The 15737-nt window shown below is 35.2% G+C and overlaps 1 protein-coding gene across 1 annotated transcript in view; it reads left to right on the top strand.

Moving 5' to 3' along the window:
• LOC128652248 (junctional adhesion molecule B-like) overlaps positions 1-15737 on the top strand; it is a 228236-nt gene continuing 212499 nt past the window's right edge. The window contains exon 1 of the mRNA XM_053705185.1: positions 1-124. Coding sequence (XP_053561160.1) covers positions 73-124 — 52 coding nt within the window. The 5' untranslated portion in view covers positions 1-72. The remainder of the gene's footprint in view (positions 125-15737) is intronic.

The following is a 15737-nucleotide window of genomic DNA, read 5'->3' as shown; positions in this document are numbered from 1 at the left end:
CTCAGTACAACGCCTGGACCCGGACTGTACACTTGGATCAGAGCTGTTCCCGTGTCCCAGCTTTCCTACACCATGCAGCCTACAACCTGTGTGCTCTTTTGGGGTTACTTTGTGGCTCTTTGCTGTAAGTTTCTGGTTCCTTTCTTCTCTTTGATGGTTACTGTTTTTTTTCCTCTCCTGTGTAGTGGGATGAAGTTTGTGCTTTGTGTGCAAACCGTTAGCTGAGCCTTTGTCCTGAGCCAGAACTCACAAATACTTTTTGTAACTCCCCTTTTCAGGGCTCATGGTCTGTGATTACAATACAAAGAATGTTCATTGTTAGTTGTATTTGCTAATGTTAAAAAGTTCCAAGCATCGTGTATCATAATATTCATCCAGTGGATTCCAGACTGAACTGCAATGTGGTGCAGAACTGTGGTAGACAACGTGTTAATCTATTTATTTGTAATGGGATAAAAAAATAGGTTACATTAACTCATACAAAAGTTATCCAGTCTGGATTTTATCAAATTCCTTTGGCAGTGATAAAGTATACGGGGAGATAAAAAAAAGAAACTTGATTTATTAACTGTTGACTAAGATTTGCTTTTTTCCCAGTTTGTTACACACGTTTGTTTTATGTATGAAGTTTACAGTTTGATTTTTTAAGTGTATTGCCTAACTGTTTTAGATTAGGGAAGTATTTCTGGAAAATCATTATAAAATTGATAAACAGAACTGTTGTGATTTATTTTAAAGAAAAACGTGGACTTAATTTCAAAATACATTTTACATAATTATTAACAGAGACTTTAAACTATATAGCTTAATACATATCTATATTTTTAACATATTCAAAATGATGACACAATATAAAGTTTTAGGGGTACAAGAAAAGATAGGCAGACTGACAGGTGGACAGAAAAACATAGCTCTTCCTAAAAGGTTTAGCAATTGGGTAATTTTATGTTTTCCTTTCTTGAATAACTGAGTGGACTAGTAAAATTGTTGCTCATGACTAGTAACCTTTTTTCCCTATAACTGGTAAACTATAGTACCATATTCCAACCAAGTTACTGATATATTCTGTCCATGTGTAGATAGATATATAGAAAGATTGATATATATTAGAAAGATAGATAGATAGATAGATAGTAGAAAGATAGATTAGATGGTAGACAGTAAATACTACCAAACTGTTGTTTTCTCTGTCTTATCTATCTATCTATCATCTATCTATCTAATTATCTATTTATCTATTTATTTATTTATCTATCTATCTCTCAGTCTGCCTATTTATCCGTTTAACTTCAAAAATACTTTTCTAGTTGGCAGTTATATGTTTTTGTGGGAACAAATCATAAAAGCATTGTGTTTTGAAGAATATCAACAGTATGCAAATTATTTTTCATAAGTTTGGAGCTATATGAAATGTAATATAAAAATATTTATTAATATATGATGATGTATTTTACTTATAAAGTCATGCTTATTAGACTTGGTTTGTATCCAACAGATTAATTAGTTTAAAAAAAAAAAATCTGTGGAGATAATATTATTAATGTGTTTTGATTGTGTCAAGTGAACTGAGTATTGGAACATTCCATTTCAAACTGTGGAATGGAAGTTCAGTTACTTGACCACGCGTTTCTGCGCCTACTACCCTAAGTATAGATTGCTTATATACAAATACCATGTGGCTTTATGTTTGGTGATGCTGCTTTTCCAAACTTAAATTTATAATATTTAGGGATGTTGAGAAAAGTTTAAGATTTGTAGTTTCAAGATTAGCTAATAAGAAAATAATTCTACAACATTCTGATAAAAATATAATTATAAATATTGTGTTGTGTGTGTTGAAATAGACATTGCTGTTTAGAAGGAAAAAAATACATTATTCCATAATTGTATTATCTTAAATAATGTTATTTATTTTTGTAAATTAAATACTGCCTGAGGTGCAAATCAACTTCTGTGCATGAGTTTTAAATGATGTGCTACATTGCTAGTCAAATAAAAAAGATTAGCCAGTAGTTTTAATGAGGTTTTATGCAATACAACATCTGACCATTCATTTGCTTAAAATTTCTCACTCTCTTTATCTCTGATCCTATATATGCTGTTTGGAAATGTGATCTCTTGCTTTACACTGTCTGTGGGATTCCAATCTGAGGAATGAAGTTTCCAAAATAATTGGACATAGACCCTGCTAGACATATCTCATATTTGTGAACCCTTTTAGAATGCCACACATTCATAAAAAAGTATGCAGATTTAAAGCAAAGCAACTGCCTTGTGTCAAGAACAAAAATGCATTCTCACCTTTTGTATTTCAGTTATGTAAAGCATGTGAAGCCTTCAACATTGAAAAGACAGTGTACTGTACAATATTTCCCCCCTTAATGGTTTAAAATTATTTTTATACCACATGCAGAATATAAAATGCATGGGAAATTGCTCCTTTAGGTATATTTTGTATATGAAATAGCTGTTTCCACTAATTGAATCACACGCCAATCAAATTAGCTTAGTTTGAAAGGAGAGCAGACCTCATTAGCTTATCTCTCTATTTTTACATAATATCCCCTTCTCTAATCTCTCTATAAACACAGTGAGACCAATATTTAGAGAGAGCAATAAAAGATGAACATTTTAGTATGTTTCTGTCCACTGGGCCCATGTTTTTTTTTTGGTTTTTTTTTTTCTAAACCTTTGTGTTTACATAGCTTTTCTATAACCAGTACAATTGGGATACAACAGGAAAAAGCAGCTATTTTAAATGCAAAAAAAGTTAAATGATCTATTCTTAAACAATTTAATACAGTCCAGCAGAAATCACAGTGCATGGTCCCTTTAAGAATGTAATGTGATTTTGTTATAATATGAATATAAACATATATACCTTAGTATGGCTCTTGGAGCTAATCAAGTCATAACATAATGCAATGATTCTCAGTAAAGATGGTGTGATGCCCTAGGATTTCACATTACGTAGCTCAGGTTATCACACAGATTTAGGATTGAGAGTGAAAGTTAGTCAATTTCTTTGAGTTTGTCCCTTTAATACCCAATGGTGTGTAATATTGATTATGTTTAGTGCTTAGTTCATAGTATCATCATTATAATGCATTAATAGATTAACTGGGGTGTTACAGACATATACAAAATAAAAAAAGGTCAAGAGCGTCAGCTCAATTTTAATATATTCTAGTGGTTGCCCAAAAGAACCAAGATGTTGGTTACCAGTGGTTTATTAAGGAGACATTTACATTTCTCTATTATTAATGACCCTATCTATTATTATTGATTTATTAGTCAAGTTTCCAAATAGATCATTTACATACATACATTCTATCTAAATCTCAATAAAGGAAAGCAAAAACAGGTTGTTCACAAATTTATCTTATAGTAGAATTAAAACAAAGTTCTAATTCTATTATTGAAATGTCCACAGTCTTTTAATATGCACACTTTCTGAGTCACTAGTTCCTACTAAGCATGTGGATGTGTCACATTGTATGTATGTTTGTGATTGACTGATGGCTGTCACATGATACAGGGGCAAGGAAAAGGGAAGTAACTTTGGAATTTTTAATAAAAAAATTACCACTCATTTAAAATTCAGAGGTCCTAATAATCAAAAAATCAACATAATGGAGAGAAAATCACACAAAATCTTTGGAGGCTTTTTTAAGCATTATATTGTAATGTCCAGGACCCTGCATGGTTAGATAAAGAGCTCTCACAGTAAAATATGCCTATCTAAAATTATTTTAGGGACCTTGCATAGAAAATGTTGCCTAAGTGGAGATTTTAAAGGGACATTAAACACTAAACAAATGCAAGATAGAATGGTGCGTTCAAAGAAAATATTAGTTTGTGGTTTTTAAAGCTTTATTAGTTGTTTAAATTTTGACAAAATAAGTGTAATGTTTTAGTGTCTATAAAACAATGGAAGCTGCCATGTTATAACTGGAACTGAAAAGCAGGAAAAGGGGACAAAATAAATAATGAAAGTATAGTGCAGATTTTTTTTTTAAATATACTATTTATCATTTTATATTACCATCTCAAAGTGTTTAATGTCCCTTTAAGATATTCTGGCTCTATGTTTTATTGCATTTACTTTTTGTTATGCGTTTGCTGATTATGCATTCTACAGTATTTAACAGTTCTTTAATCAATCCATCAGTCACCAGCTTGCTCTGCTCCTGAGCCTTCCTAGTTATTCTTTTTCAACAAAAGGATACCAAGAGAAAGGAGTAAATTTGATAAATCTATTAAAATTGCATGTTCTATCAGAATATTGAAAGTTTAATTTATACTTCCATGTCTTTTAATAACCCCTCTCCAGGGTGCTCATATGTTACTTTTTACCCATAACCACCTCCAACGCACATTTTTTTTCTCTCATTAGAAACCAGGCGGTACAGCCAATCAGAAACCACACCATTAGCTCCTAGTTTCTGCATGAAAATTCTGTTTGGCTTCCACAAATGTCTCGTTACCTTGCTCTCTTATCAACCAATACAGAATTGCACATATGTAGTACTTACCAGAGATATCACCAGTACTCAGTGTGCATGCACAAAAATGACGATTGCTTAATTAAAGGGACATAAAACAAGATGGGATAGAGACAAAATATAATATTTTGTACTTTAATTACTTTACCTGCAAATGTATACTGCAGTGCCTCACCATTAACCCTTTCTTTTTAGTTTCTGAATTGTAAAGCTCTAACTACCCCCCCCCCCCCCCCGCGCACACACACACACATTTCCTTCTATGGCTGTATCTTTATCTATTGTTGCTTTTGGTAGAATACAAAAAATGAATAGGGAGTATCTGCTGGAGCATGCCTAGAAGCTGTGTACTCAGTGCCTGTGTCTAAACACTGATAAGGAGGGGTGGAGTTGGCTGCTCCAGGCAGCTTAGCTATGTAATTCATGCAAACTATTTTTAATTAATTAGCCCTTTTAGGATATGCACACATCTCAACCTGTTTTATGTGGCCTTTAGCAAATTTTGTATTTTGATTTTCTAAATTCTGGTTAAGAATAGTTGATTTAGGTTATAAAATAAATATATTTTATATTTTATTTGTATTTCCTCACAGTGAACTTATTTTGCATTGTCAGAATTCCTATGAATATAGCTGCATGCACCCGCAGTCCATCTACAACTTGCATATTTCATATTATTTTTACTAACATAAACATTATAGTTCTTAAAGGGATATGAAACCCAAATTTTTTTCTTTCGTGATTCAGATAGAGCATGCAATTTTAAGCAACTTTCTAATTTACTCCTATGATCAATTTTTCTCCATTCTCTTGATATCTTTATTTGAAAAAGAGAGCATCTAAGCTATTTTTTTAGTTCAGATCTCTGGACAGCACTTGTTTATTGGTCGGTTAAATTAATCTACCAATCAGCAAGAACAACCCTGGTTGTTCACCAACAATGGGCCGGCATCTAAACTTACATTCTAGCTTTTCAAATAAAGATACCAAAAGAATGAAGACAATTTGATGATAGGAGTCAATTAGAAATTTGCATGCTCTATCTGAATCACGAAAGAAAAAAATTGGGTTCAGTGTCCATTTAAAGGGATATGAAACCCCCAAAAAATATATTGTGAGTCAGACAGAGCATGCAAGTTTAAAAAAAGTTTACAATTTATTATCAAATTTGCTTTGTTCCCATGATATTTATTGTTGAAGAGATACCTAGGTGGGTATCTGGAGCACTACATGGCAGGAAATAGTGCAAATGTATAACATTCTTGCAAAACAGCTGTTATATAGTGCTCCAGAAATGGGCTGGCTCCTAAGTATATGTCCATGCTTTTCAACAAAAGATACCAAGAAAACAAAGTTATATTGACAATAGATGTAAATTAGAAAGCTGATGCTCTATCTGAATCATGAAAGACACATTTTGGGTTTCATCTCCCTTTAATTCAGTGAGAAATGAAGCTGTTACTTTTATCAGTTTGCTTTTGGTAAGTTTTGTAGTTGATAGACTTGAATGTATGACTTGCTCTATGTGTTTATATAACACTCATACAAGGTGAACTTAGTCTCTTATATAAAAACACAAGTCTTATCTGTTCATTTTATTTATGCATTGTGAGCTGTGGAATATAGAATATATTGCTTCTATATAAGTAAAGAATGAAAGTAATTAGACAGGAATATGCAAGGCTAACCCTTTGCCAACAGATGTCTCTGGGACACTCAACCAGTCAAGTTCCAAATACTTTCAGATTCCAGCACATGAGGGTTAAGGAGAAAGACTGACATTTGCAGGTCAGACAGCTGGCTTACTATAAAGTCCTAAATGTAGAAAGTTTCTCATGTTGATAAGTTTGAAACCATCTAGTCAGACGCAGCAGAAAGGATACAGCAACTGGTATCCACCACAATTACCCCAGCTAATAAGAATTGTGTACATAACTTAATACAAAACTTATGTATAATGGTATTATCTATTTAACACTTGAAATCAAATGTTTAATTAATCATTAAAGGGACAGTCTAGTCAAAATTAAACTTTCATGATTCAGATGGGGCATATGATTTAAAAAAAAAATCCAATTCACTTTTATCTTTAAATTTGCTTTGTTCTCTTAGTATTTTTAGTTGAAAGCTAAAGCTAGGTAGGCTCATATGCTAATGTCTAAGCCTTTGAAGGCTGCCTCTTATCTTAATGCATTTGACAGTTTTTTCCCAGCTAGAGGGCGTTAGTTCATGTGTGTTATATAGATAACATTGTGCTCACGTCCGTGGAGTTACCTAGGAGTCAGCACTGGTTGGCTAAAATGCAAGGGGCAGACAGCAGAGGCTTAGACAGAAGATAATCACAGAGGTAAAAAATGTATTAATATAACAGTATTGGTTATGCAAAACTGGGGAATGAGTAATATACGGATTATCTATCTTTTTAAACAATAAAACTTCTGGAGTTGACTGTCCCTTTAAGGGTTAGATTATGAGTGGAGCACAAATTTGGGATTCCATGATAGATAGATGATAGATATATAGATAGGTATATAGATAAGATATATAGATGATAGATAGATAGATAGATACAGGTAGATGGATACATGTGTTCACCTGAAATTGATATTTCATTATCTGTATGTACAAGCGTCCCATAAAACTGTATATTTGCATGAATGTTTTCTGACTTTATTACATTTTATTGTGTACATTTTAGCCTTGTGTCCCCTTACTGTGCCTCTGGACAGGAGAATGAATGAGTCATGCCTGGCTTCTTTTGTTAAAGTTCAGCACTGTATTGTTAAGCCCCTTTCTAAGCATGTGAAGATCTGCACTGTGCAGAGCATGTTTCCTTGGCCACTGAATGTCCCTTAGCTGTTATTTACAACCTGCCAGAACCATGTTTTCTCACAGCACACACTGGGGGTATTTTCTTGTTCACTCATTGAACTTTAAGAAAAGAAAAGTTTGCACAAAGCTTTTTTGTTGCCCTTATCTGTGGTTCTTGTTTTAGAGGGACACAAAACACCAATGAAACAATCTCTAATACAATACAGCATTTTAGTATTGCACTATTTCTTGCGCATAACTATGCATTTAAAGGGACAGTAAGCACGTTACATTTGTATATAAAAACCTTAAGAGGACATGAAACCCCAATATTTGTTTATGATTCAAGTAGAGCATACAATTCTTAACAACTTTCCAATTTACTTCTGTATCAATTTTTCTTCATTCTCTTGGTATGTTTTGTTGAAGTAGGAGCAATTCACTTTTGAGAGCTCATTGAACACCTTGGTAAGCCAATGAAAAGAGGGTTATATGTGCAGCCACCAATCAGCAGCTAGCTCACAGCTCCTGAGCCTACCTAGGTATGCTTTTCAACAAAGGCCCAGAGGCAGAACTTTTCTTTACTTTCTGCGATGTGATTTTTTTAGTGAATTTTTTCTGCAGGTCATTTTTAAATGAAATTCAATTTTAAATTAGACCGCTACACTAAGGCACCAGTTAAATTGCAATGTGTTGGTTAACTGAAGAATACAGCAATTTTTAATGTTTTATAATATAGTGCAGTAGTTGAAAATGCATTGCAAATTAGCTGCATACAAAAAAAATAAAAAAAAAATACATTTTAATATGTCTCTTTAATAAATCTGTTTCCTTTTCTCTTGGTCTAACATAGAAATGTAGTAATAAAAAGATGCAGTGCTTTTACATTCAGAATAAACAGCTTTGCAGACTGGAAAAGGCTAAGGGGCGGATTTGAAAAAATTTCTGAGAGCCAGTGAACAAAGCAATGTGCTGCTGCTTTGCAGCGCTACTGCATATTTGACTGCTCACTTCAAACAGCACTTTGCCCTGGATGCACTGTGTTAAGGAACATTTATACAGTGCAGCCAGAGCACAGCTCTGTTTGAAGAGAACTGTCTAATGTGGAGCAGCACTACAAAGTTCAAGCGCTAACAATTCCTGCACATGTCCTGTTCTTTCTGCAGACATGCTGCATTTTCTGCGATGACATCTCACATCACTGTATGTTCTGCCTTGGGGAACAAAGGTTATCAACAGAACTAAGCAAATTAGATAATAGAAGTAAATTGGAAAGTTGATTGAAATTGTGTGCTCTATCTGAATCAATAATGAAAATTGTGGGTTTCATGTCTCTTTAATTATGCCTAAAACAACTTTGTAATTACTTTCCTTATCATATTGTGCACTGTTTTTTTCTATGCACACATTAAGAGACACCAGCACCTACTAAGCGTGTACAAGAGTTAACAGTGTAAACATAAATGAGTATATGAGGCAGGAATATGGAAGGATAATAAATGTAACCTATTTATTAACAAATACAATTGTTGTTTTGACAAGTTTAAATGGCACTCTTTCTTATGATGTAAATGCTATAATCGTAAAGGGACAGTAAACCCAATTTTGTTTTCTTTCATGATTCAGATAGAGCATGCAATTTTAAGCAACTTTCTAATTTACTCTTACTATCAAATTTTCTTCGTTCTCTTGCTATCTTTATTTAAAAAGCAGGAATTTAAAGCTTAGGAGCCGGCACATTTTAGGTTCAGCACTCTGGATAGTGCTTGCTTATTGGTGGCTACATTTAGCAAACCAATAAGCAAGCATAAACCAGGTTCTGAACCAAAAATGGGCCTTTTTCCATGTGTCAGGGCAACACTGCACCAACTTACAGGGGCATTAAAGGGACAGAGCCCACAGGCAAGCAAAAAAAGGTTAATTGTATTTAAAGCTGCAGGAGCACCAATTTAAAAGGGCTGGACTGTCTCATACTTCCTGCTGGGAGTTGGATTTCTTCTGAATCCTCTTGGTTGCACAGCTTTTCTGTAGCCATTACTGCACCCATTACTTTAAGAAGAGTAAAACCGACACTTGTTTCTTTAATATAAGCTAATATAAATTGAAAAAAATACATCTGCATGTTATCTGGCTAATATTTGCTTTGAATACATCATTTAGTGCTAATTGCCCCTTTAATAGTATAGCTCAGTATTTCCCAAACTGTTTTATGAGTCCCCATTATCACCATTTTGGGTGATAGGAGGTTTCACAAAAAAACTGCCGAAAATGTTAATCTCTAGTGAAAGGGGGCGTACAAGATTATTTTTATCACTGGCTTCTAAGTTTTTGAGTTATATTCCATATATATATATATATATATATATATATATATATATATATATATATATATATATATATATATATATATATATATATATATATATATATATATATATATATACAGGGAGTGCAGAATTATTAGGCAAATGAGTATTTTGACCACATCATCCTCTTTATGCATGTTGTCTTACTCCAAGCTGTATAGGCTCGAAAGCCTACTACCAATTAAGCATATTAGGTGATGTGCATCTCTGTAATGAGAAGGGGTGTGGTCTAATGACATCAACACCCTATATCAGGTGTGCATAATTATTAGGCAACTTCCTTTCCTTTGGCAAAATGGGTCAAAAGAAGGACTTGACAGGCTCAGAAAAGTAAAAAATAGTGAGATATCTTGCAGAGGGATGCAGCACTCTTAAAATTGCAAAGCTTCTGAAGCGTGATCATCGAACAATCAAGCGTTTCATTCAAAATAGTCAACAGGGTCGCAAGAAGCGTGTGGAAAAACTAAGGCACAAAATAACTGCCCATGAACTGAGAAAAGTCAAGCGTGCAGCTGCCAAGATGCCACTTGCCACCAGTTTGGCCATATTTCCGAGCTGCAACATCACTGGAGTGCCCAAAAGCACAAGGTGTGCAATACTCAGAGACATGGCCAAGGTAAGAAAGGCTGAAAGACGACCACCACTGAACAAGACACACAAGCTGAAACGTCAAGACTGGGCCAAGAAATATCTCAAGACTGATTTTTCTAAGGTTTTATGGACTGATGAAATGAGAGTGAGTCTTGATGGGCCAGATGGATGGGCCCGTGGCTGGATTGGTAAAGGGCAGAGAGCTCCAGTCCGACTCAGACGCCAGCAAGGTGGAGGTGGAGTACTGGTTTGGGCTGGTATCATCAAAGATGAGCTTGTGGGGCCTTTTCGGGTTGAGGATGGAGTCAAGCTCAACTCCCAGTCCTACTGCCAGTTTCTGGAAGACACCTTCTTCAAGCAGTGGTACAGGAAGAAGTCTGCATCCTTCAAGAAAAACATGATTTTCATGCAGGACAATGCTCCATCACACGCGTCCAAGTACTCTACAGCGTGGCTGGCAAGAAAGGGTATAAAAGAAGAAAATCTAATGACATGGCCTCCTTGTTCACCTGATCTGAACCCCATTGAGAACCTGTGGTCCATCATCAAATGTGAGATTTACAAGGAGGGAAAACAGTACACCTCTCTGAACAGTGTCTGGGAGGCTATGGTTGCTGCTGCACGCAATGTTGATGGTGAACAGATCAAAACACTGACAGAATCCATGGATGGCAGGCTTTTGAGTGTCCTTGCAAAGAAAGGTGGCTATATTGGTCCCTGATTTGTTTTTTGTTTTGTTTTTGAATGTCAGAAATGTATATTTGTGAATGTTGAGATGTTATAGTGGTTTCACTGGTAAAAATAAATAATTGAAATGGGTATATATTTGTTTTTTGTTAAGTTGCCTAATAATTATGCACAGTAATAGTCACCTGCACACACAGATATCCCCCTAAAATAGCTAAAACTAAAAACAAACTAAAAACTACTCCCAAAAATATTCAGCTTTGGGGCGCGATCCGATATAGATCGCAGTTTGCGGCGCAAGCGAGGGAACCGGCGTCGCCCACAGTTTCAGCTCGCAACTCGAGCTATCCCATATAAGTCGCCGTCAGATGCTAACGTGCCGTAAGTCTGACAAACCAGCGATGTCCAGAAATCAGCCAATAGAATGCGAGCTCAATCTGATTGGCTGTTCAGATCAGCCAATCGGATTGAACTTGAATCTGATTGGCTGATTCAATCAGCCAATCAGATTTTTGTAACTTAATTCCGATTGGCTGATAGAATCCTATCAGCCAATCGGAATTCGGCGGACGCCATCTTGGATGACGTCATTTAAAGGTACCTCATTCGTAGTTCAGTAGTCGGCCGGGATGGATGCTCCGCGGCGGCGGAGCGAAGAAAGAAGATTGAAGATGCCGCCGGAAGAAGGAAGACTTTGCTGCCGCTTGGAGGAAGACGTCGCCGGAGGAAGAATTCTTCTTTGCCGCTTGGAGGAAGACATCGCCGGAGGAAGAATTCTTCTTTGCCGCTTGGAGGAAGACATCGCCCGGATCGGATCAGGAGTTCGGCCCGGTGTGGTGAAGACAAGGTAGGGAGATCTTCAGGGGGGTAGTGTTAGGCTTTTTTAAGGGGGGTTTGGGTGGTTTTAGAATAGGGGTATGTGGGTGGTGGGTTTTAATGGGGGGGGGGTATTGTATTTGTATGCAAAAGAGCTGAATTCTTTGGGGCATGCCCCACAAAAGGCCCTTTTAAGGGCTGGTAAGGTAAAGAGCTTTGAAATTTGTTTAATTTAGAATAGGGCAGGGATTTTTTTTTATTTTGGGGGTTTATTATTTTATTAGGGGGCTTAGAATAGGTGTAATTAGCTTAAAAATCTTGTAATCTTTTTTTTATTTTTTGTAATTTAGTGTTTGTTTTTTTTTGTAATTTAGTTTAGTTAATTTAATTGTATTTTTAGATAGATGTTTGTAGTTTATTTAATTTATTGCTAGTGTAGGTGTATTTGTAACTTAGGTTAGGATTTATTTTACAGGTAATTGGGTAATTATTTTAACTAGGTAGATATTAAATAGTTAATAACTATTTAATAGCTATTATACCTAGTTAAAATAATTAACAATTTACCTGTAAAATAAATATTAACCCTAACATAGCTACAATGTAATTATTAATTATATTGTAGCTATCTTAGGGTTTATTTTATAGGTAAGTATTTAGATTTAAATAGGAATATTTTAGTTTATAAATGAATTAGATTAATTTAATATACATTTAGTTAGGGGTGTTAGGGTTAGATAGAGTTAATATAGTTAATATAAATACTATAGTAACTATATTAACTATATTAACCCTAATATAATTAGGGTTAATATAGTTAATATATATAATGTAATACCTATATTAACTATAATATACTTAGGGTTAATATAGATAATATAGCTGGCGGCGGGGTAGGTAGATTAAATAAGGGGTTAATCATTTTAATAGAGATGGCGGCGGTGTAAGTGGCTTACATTAGGGGTTAATAATATTAATATAGCTGGCGGCGGTATAGGGGGATTAGATTAGGGGTTAATAATTTTTATATAGGTGGCGGCGGTGTAAGGGGTCAGATTAGGGGATAGATAAGGTAGATGACAGCGGTGTAAGGGGTTCTAATTAGGGGATAGATAAGGTAGATGGCGGCGGTTTTAGGGGCTCACAGTAGGGGGTTAGTTTATGTAGATGGCGGCGGGGTCCGGGAGCGGCGGTTTAGGGGTTACTAACTTTATTAGGGATTTCGGGGGGGGGGGTCGCGGTTGACAGGTAGATAGACATTGCGCATGCGTTAGGTGTTAGGTTTATTTTAGAAGATCGCGGTTGACAGGGAGATAGACATTGCGCATGCGTTAGGTGTTAGGTTTATTTTAGCAGCCAGTTTAGGGAGTTACGGGGCTCCAATACTCAGCGTAAGGCTTCTTACGGCTGCTTTTTGTGGCGAGGTGAAAATGGAGTAAGTTTTCTCCATTTTCGCCACGTAAGTCCTTACGCTGCATATTGGATACCAAACTGCGCGGGTTTGGTATACCTGCCTATAGCCCAAAAAACTACGGGCGACGGCAGAAATATACGCGCGTAACTTCTAGGTTACGCCGTATATGTGATACCAAACCCGCGCAAATATTGGCGTCGCCGGCTTTTGCGGGCGACGATTTTTATCGGATGGACCCCTTGATATTAATGCGTTTTTTGGGTTCATTGAGAACATGGTTGTTGTTCAATAATAAAATTAATCCTCAAAAATACAACTTGCCTAATAATTCTGCACTCCCTGTATATACACACAAATACCACTGCATGGCTCCTAAATATTCTTAAACATATTTGTCAACCCCTGCATTAAAAGGCAGCTTTAGTTGTAAAGTCTCAGGTTGCTGTTTTCTAGTGTTAGGAGGTATTGTGTGAGTCACAAGAGGAAGTGTGTTGTCCAATTGTGAACTACGGTTTTTGGATGCTGGGAAAATTGTACTTTTTCTGGCTCTGCTGTTGTGTCAGTCTTGTCTCACTGTAATCCAGTGGAATGTTAAGGTTTGTTTGCTATATTTAGTTGTAGTTATTTTGGGGATTTTTTTTAGTATTTTTTTCAGAATAGAAAAGGTATGAAGGAATTGTGGCTACTTTCATTCTTCACTCGAGTACTGTACTAAGAAAATTTAGATAACATACTGTAAGGAATAAGCAGATTGAGAGTGAATTATTTCAGAGGGTGTGCAATTTACAGTTTTCTTTGTTATATTTAAAATAATACATTTTTAATATTTCTTTATGAAAATTTAGTGCTGTGACAATATTGTTTTATTTTTGTACATGACCAATGTCGTGTGTTTTGTAGATTTTGTTTTACACAGATGCTTTTCCTAAGGAGGTACATGAAAAGTAATTCGGCATATTATTCAATTGTTTCACCTAACCTCAGATTTCAATTTTATTAGGACAAGGCAGTTTACTATATTACGAGCCAGACTACGAGTGTAATGCTATCGTTTGCGTCCAAGCGATAAGGGGTTTATTGCGGGTGTCTGCGCTCGTCAGGCTTATTGCTCTTATTACAAGTTAAAAGTAAACACGGTCGCTTGAGCTCGATTTACAATAGATGTCTATATATGTGTTCATATGTATTTATGTATTTATATGTGTTTATATGTATTTATAGACATATACACAGATAAACACATAAATACATATGTATTCATATATAGACAGATATATAAGTGCATTGGAGCCGTTTGCAGTTAAGTAGATGAAAACAGAAAAAAACATATTTCTGCAATATTCATTTTTAATAAAGTGTTATGCTGTGTATTTACTGTAAATATTTTACATTCCAATGTTCTGCACATAGTAGAATATGTTCTTTGTATTTATAAATAGCTTTTCCTATATATTTCTGTATATATCTATACCTATATATATTCATATTTATATTTATATATAGGTATAGATATATGTTGTACCAAAAAACATCAGCTATATGTACAAATATTTATTTATGAATAAATAGAACATATTCTGTTATGTGAAGAACATTTAACTGTGAAATATTAATATTTTCATGTTGGGTTAGCGCACATTAGAATATGCGATCTGGTTTGCGTGAGAGTGGGGTGTTAGGCTAGCTAGTTCACGTGTTCCATATAGATAACATTGTGCTCACTCCTGTGGAGTTATGCATGAGTCAGCACTATTTGGCGGAAATGCAAATTTTTAAAAATCACTGTGATAAGGGGGCAATCTGCAGAGGCTTAGATACAAGGTTATCACAGAGGTAAAAAGTGTATTAATATAACTGTTGGTTATGCAAAACTGTAGAATGGGTAATAAAGGGATTATCTATCTTTTTAAACAGTAACAATTTTCAAGTCGACTGTCCCTTTAAAAGACAGTTAAAGGGACAGTAAAGTCAAATTGATACTTACATTGACTCCAAAGAGCATAACATTTTAAACAACTTTCCAGTTTACTTCTATTATCAATTTTGCATAGTTCTCTTTTCCTAAGTGGGCTCAGGAGTGTGTGCATGTAGTAAACCACCCGACAGCTGTGTTTGCAACATTATTTATAGCAATGTTATACATAGTTACAAACACTACTGCCATAGACTGCTGTAGACACATGCTCCTATCAGCCTACCTAGGTTTATGCTTCAACAAAGGATAACAAGAGAACAGAGCAAATTTGACAATACAAGTAAATCGGAAAGTTGTTTAAAATTACAGGCTCTAACGGAATCATGAATGTTTAATTTTGACTTTACTTTCCCTTTAAAGAAAAATGAAACAAAAATAAAGCAAGACAACGTTGTCAGCTTTAAAAAAAAGTGAGACTCTTGCAGTGATACAAGGGGTTTATGATCTCGGTATGCTTGAATGAGGTTTGGATAAAAAACTGACCGCGCCAAAGAGTGTCTTCAAAAGCCCACAGGCAGCGCCTTGTTCATGCCTGCGAGGCTTCTGAGAGGGAGATTGTATCATCGTTCTAT

The sequence above is a fragment of the Bombina bombina genome, chromosome 3, assembly GCF_027579735.1.
Source record: "Bombina bombina isolate aBomBom1 chromosome 3, aBomBom1.pri, whole genome shotgun sequence".
Lineage (NCBI taxonomy): Eukaryota > Metazoa > Chordata > Amphibia > Anura > Bombinatoridae > Bombina > Bombina bombina.
This window is presented reverse-complemented; position numbering and strand designations above follow the sequence as displayed.